Source organism: Lutzomyia longipalpis, chromosome 4 (assembly GCF_024334085.1).
Source record: "Lutzomyia longipalpis isolate SR_M1_2022 chromosome 4, ASM2433408v1".
Lineage (NCBI taxonomy): Eukaryota > Metazoa > Arthropoda > Insecta > Diptera > Psychodidae > Lutzomyia > Lutzomyia longipalpis.
The window spans coordinates 10,733,585-10,738,152 of record NC_074710.1 but is presented as its reverse complement, the minus strand read 5'-3'; the positions used below and the strand labels follow the sequence as shown (position 1 = coordinate 10,738,152).

General features: G+C 39.3%; 4 protein-coding genes across 5 annotated transcripts in view; 2 read left to right on the top strand and 2 right to left on the bottom strand.

Annotated features, from left to right (window-relative positions):
• Positions 1–4,568, top strand: part of LOC129796209 (mitochondrial uncoupling protein Bmcp-like) — a 590,308-nt gene that overhangs the window by 75,544 nt on the left and 510,196 nt on the right. The window lies entirely within an intron of this gene.
• LOC129796174 (POC1 centriolar protein homolog B) lies at positions 179–1,868 on the top strand. Its single transcript, XM_055837949.1, has 2 exons — positions 179–1,078; positions 1,278–1,868. Exons 1-2 carry the CDS (start codon positions 514–516, stop codon positions 1,787–1,789), a joined length of 1,077 nt encoding a protein of 358 aa, XP_055693924.1. The 5' UTR covers positions 179–513; the 3' UTR covers positions 1,790–1,868.
• Positions 1,983–3,793, bottom strand: LOC129796215 (trypsin alpha-3-like). Of its 2 annotated transcripts, XM_055837999.1 has the most exons (5): positions 3,753–3,793; positions 3,290–3,469; positions 3,090–3,157; positions 2,926–3,034; positions 1,983–2,840 (listed from the first exon to the last, which is right to left on the bottom strand). In XM_055837999.1, the coding sequence occupies exons 4-5, from the start codon at positions 3,026–3,028 to the stop codon at positions 2,083–2,085; spliced, it is 861 nt and encodes a 286-aa protein (XP_055693974.1). In that variant the 5' UTR covers positions 3,029–3,034; positions 3,090–3,157; positions 3,290–3,469; positions 3,753–3,793; the 3' UTR covers positions 1,983–2,082. The 2 variants fall into 2 exon arrangements, with proteins under 2 accessions (XP_055693974.1, XP_055693973.1); XM_055837998.1 differs by having other exon boundaries at positions 2,926–3,157.
• LOC129796054 (DNA repair endonuclease XPF) overlaps positions 3,710–4,568 on the bottom strand; it is a 42,229-nt gene continuing 41,370 nt past the window's right edge. Inside the window, exon 8 of the transcript XR_008751175.1 lies at positions 3,710–3,814. The gene's annotated coding sequence lies outside the window, so the exon portion shown is untranslated. The remainder of the gene's footprint in view (positions 3,815–4,568) is intronic.

Below are 4,568 nucleotides of genomic sequence, written 5' to 3'. Positions count from 1 at the left end.
AATTCCATGGCAAATCTATTTTCCTTATAAACTTTGTGCGTGAAAAATAGTTCCCCCGAAGTATATGATTTAACGATAAAAAATCTTCCATTTAAATGTTGCAAATGGAAACACTTCAAATGTTGTTTGAAGGGGAACAAGGGGAAATTCAAAAAATTGATGAGAAAATTGCTTGGAAAATTGTACGCGGATGTGTTTTGTTCTTTTTATTCGATATAAATAAATAACAATCTATATAGCACAAAAAAAGCTTTCTTTTCTCAAGATCAATGAGGAAAAATAAATTCTCTTTTCCTTGGAAAGCATTGGAAAGACTGGAAAGAGAATTTAGCGCCATTGGTATGTGAGTGGAATAAAATTGAACTAAAAGTAACCGTTGGATATTCAACTGTCACTTCAATTTTTGCGCACATCTGTTTTTCCCTCGGCTTTAGTGAAATTTCCAATTTTCTCTTGATTTTCCCTAAAATAATACTCCAAGTTTGTGATTCTGTGTAAAGGAAAACCCCTAAAATGGCTGAAGCGCTCAAAGATCAAGATCCGGAAATAATCAAACACTTTAAGGGGCACAAAGGCCCAATCACGGGAGTTGCTTTTAGCTCCAAGGAGCCCCAGCTGGTGACAGTATCTGAGGATTCCGATGTAATTGTATGGAACTACCGGCAGCAGGAGAAAGTATTCAAGTTCTCCGGGCATACAGCGGAAGTTCATGATGTTGCATGGGATCCATCCGGGAGTGTTTTTGCCACAGTCAGTTCTGACCAAATGATCCGCTTGTGGACACCGAAGATCTGTGGCAAGACTCGATCACTGCACGGGCATACTGCTCACGTGCGCACGGTGGACTTCCACAGGTCGGGAAGAACCTTCGTGTCTGGTGCAGATGATAAATGCCTTAAACTCTGGAGCAAGAAGGAATTCAACTTCCTGCGCAGCTTCACGGGACACACAAATTGGCTGAGATGTGCCCGAATGGCTCCATATGATGATCTAATTGGTAGCTGTGGGGATGATAAAATGGTCAAAATCTGGGACATGGAATCCGGGAAGTGTATCCATGCTTTTCTACAAAATTCAGGTAAGTCTCTGCTCTCCGGAATTACCAAACAAAGATCTTTTGAATGATTTCCTTAATTTATTTAGTTTTTTTTTTAATTCAATTAATTTAACATCAGGAAAATTTAATGATAATCCCTAAAAAGAAATAAAAATCAAAAGATTCCAACGATAAACGAACCTGCATAATATTCTCTTTGCTTTTCATTATTCCCGAAAAGGTATTCCGAGGACTCTGGCATGGCATCCAGACACCCACACAGTGGCTGTTGGTCTCTCAACAAGAACCGTGAAGCTTTTCGATGTACGTTCTCAGGAATTAATTCAGTACTACAAGACACACGCTGAGGCGGTAAATTCCGTTGCTTTCCATCCAAATGGGAAGTACATGCTAACCGGAAGTGATGATGGCACAATGAAGGTGTGTGATCTCCTCGAGGGACGCTACATCTACACACTAACTAGTGGCAGTGGTTCTATCAAAGCAGTTGCATTCTCCACGGATGGGGATTTCTTTGCATCAGGAAGTTCCAATGCTGATCTACACGTCTGGAAGGCAAATCTCCCGAATGAAGAACCCCTCGAAGGGTCATCCATTGAAGAAGTCAAGAAGTTTTTAAAACAAGATAGTACTGATGATTCCTGGTTGAGAAGATCACCCACACCTCTCAAAAACCAAGAATCTCTGGATGATAAAGAGAATCAAGATTCGCAGTTTGATCGTACATTTTAATTTGTTTTAAATCTTATTCTTTTCCTAATCTTAATGATAATTTAAAATTTAATAAAAATTTCCAATTTGTGAAAAAAAACGTCTTATTGACGCCAAAGATTCCCTTTTGTATGTGCGCCAATGAATGTTTTGTAAAGAAACGATTTATGAGTTACTGAAGATAGGGCAAGAAAGAGAAATAATTATTTGAGCATTTTAAATGTTCGTCATGTTATATTGATAAAACTGTTTAGCAAAAAATCTTCAAACATTGTTAGCTTGGAGTCTGAAAGGAGTCGCCATGTTGGAGTTCTTTACATGACCGAAATGATCCAGTTCCTGTGGCTGGAGACACGATCGTATACATCGGGGAAGCCACGAGCGCATGGGATGACCCAGGATGGGATTCCAATAACATTGCTACCGATCACAAGTGGGCCACCAGAGTCTCCCATGCAGATACCTTGTCCAACGCGGGTGAATGTGCAGATTTTGTGATCAAACACCAACTGGGCGTTACCAGCAGAGTGACGGCTGCGGCAGTTAGCATTGGTGAGGACTGTAAGTTGAGCCCACTGAAGAGCGTTGGGAAGACTTCCAGGGTGCGCAGTCTGGCCCCATCCAGAGACAATGGCAGTAACACCACCACCAACATGAGCAGAGCCAATTCCAATTTGGCGAACGTTGTTGTTGAAGGTGAACGTGGCAGTTGTCTGAACGATGGACACATCAAAGGCAATGGTGTTGGCGTTGTAGCTTGGATGGTTGACAATCCTGTTGACGGCATGAGAAAGGCCACCAGAGAGACGAAGGTGAGTTCCAACAACCACACGGACGGCTCCAACTCCACGACCAACGGTGCAGTGAGCAGCCGAAAGGACAGTGCGTGTTCCGATGATTGTAGCGCCGCAGAAGTGAGCATTTGCAGCAGTCCTCAAACTAGCCTGGTATGGGAATTGAGCAGCAGATGTGGCAGATGTTCCACCAACAACACGGCTCTGGAATTCTGGTTTATCATCCATATCATCGGGTTCGAAGTAGACTCCCAATGGTCGTGGGCCAGGAGGACTCTCTAGTAATTTGTAGAAAAATTAAATTAAAATTGTAGGATTTTTGTTTGAAAATTAATTTTGGGAGTTTCTTAAAAAAAAACTTACCGTAGACAGGCTCTACCTCATCGGGATTGAAGCCGAACTCCGTGACCTCACAGAGGGCTACACCCAGGAAGAGGAAGGCAAAAACCAAACTTAGCTTGTTCATGTTTAACTGCAAAACTCACAAACTGAATATTTTGCAGTAGCATTTCACTGGTCTTTTATACCTGAATTTGAATCTTGTGATCAAATGCAATCTTATCGTGAGAGTAATCCCCATGAGTGGCGCCTCCCCCTTTGATATACAATAACAGACCAATCAATAACTAAATTTAGGAATTCACAAGATTAACAACATCTCGAAAGCTTGTCTGGAGAATATTAAATTTATTTGGCACTCGAACCAGATAAAATCAATCAAAATTACCTCATGAATTCTAGACGCTTGGGCTCCTTATCGGACACTTTCCCAAAACGATATTTGACTATCTCGGTGAAATGATAAGAAAACTTGGAGGCAGTGTACAAGACGTATGATTCGATTGGTTTTTCCCAAAAAATACTCACGTATGATCTTTTTTTGTAATTTTCCCTTCTCATAGTATTTCTGATAAAGAACAATAAAAAAAGAGCTTCTGAGAATATTATCATCTGTTTAGGACTGGTAAAATTGGATTACATTGTATCAAGTTGAAAAGATCTCGTTATTATTTTGTTAAAATAAAACTTCTTAAAAAAAGAAAATTAGGAATTTTCCCTTCTCTGAGATTTGAGGTCTCTTGCATCATTTAATAAAATATAATATTTTAATTAGAATTAATTTTATCACATTTTCTCATTTATTCCCTTTCATTACGAATCCAGCTCGGGTTAGGCTAACACATACTTACCATTTTTGCATATTTTAGAACTTAAAACGATTTAATGATCCTTTCGTTCCTTTCATCATTTACTGAAAATATTTACCAGAAATTAACAATTTATGAGAATTTAATCAAAAAATGTAGGAGATTATATTTGTCTTTCTATTAGACACATGTGCATAACTAAATTCAATAATCTTCAGTCAGATTTGAAAGTTGATCAAATAAAGCTTGAAGGGTCTCAAGAATATCTACGACAGTTTAAATAACTAAAGTTTAAAAAAAATTACCTCATTCTCCTCTGACCTGTTTAATCTATATAATAAAGAAAGGTCTGTTTGTTGGTAATCTTCCGTCGTGTTCGGCTATACAAATCTACACCGTTTGACCGATCGCGATGAAATTTGGTACAGAGGCTCCTTATATCAGGCGGTTTCGAGTGGCCGTATCCATTTCCCCCCCAAAGCCCCCCCTCAGGTAGCCTCCATATAACTCTTATGCAGTTTTTGCGAATTTTTTAATTTGGCGCCAGAAATGTTGTATGAAAATGATTTCTTCTCTTTGCAAATTTTTCTTTGGGATTGATAGGTGTGCCCAATCATACTTATAAATCATCACAATTTTTTCTCTCTAAAATTTGCGCGAAGCGCAAAACCCCCCGCAAAGCGGGGCGAGGAGAATTGGAGCGAAGCGACAATTTACCTCGTCATAAATAATTTCCTTCTTAGCTCTAGGTTTCGCCATTTTGATTAATATGTTTTGCCAAAACTCTTTTCCCACAGAGGATCGTGCTTTATCATTTTTATCCATTTTCTCACCTCCGCGTTTATTCCAAAGCACATG

What these genes read in the sequence shown, in the direction of transcription:
- LOC129796215 (XM_055837998.1), bottom strand. Translation starts at nt 3,028, where the DNA reads ATGAACAAGCTAAGTTTGGTTTTTGCCTTCCTCTTCCTGGGTGTAGCC. An exon ending in TGAGGTAGAGCCTGTCTACG is followed by an intron (nt 2,841 to 2,925) that starts GTAAGTTTTTTT and finishes ACAAATTACTAG; the next exon opens with AGAGTCCTCCTGGCCCACGA.
- LOC129796174 (XM_055837949.1), top strand. Translation starts at nt 514, where the DNA reads ATGGCTGAAGCGCTCAAAGATCAAGATCCGGAAATAATCAAACACTTT. An exon ending in TGCTTTTCTACAAAATTCAG is followed by an intron (nt 1,079 to 1,277) that starts GTAAGTCTCTGC and finishes ATTCCCGAAAAG; the next exon opens with GTATTCCGAGGACTCTGGCA.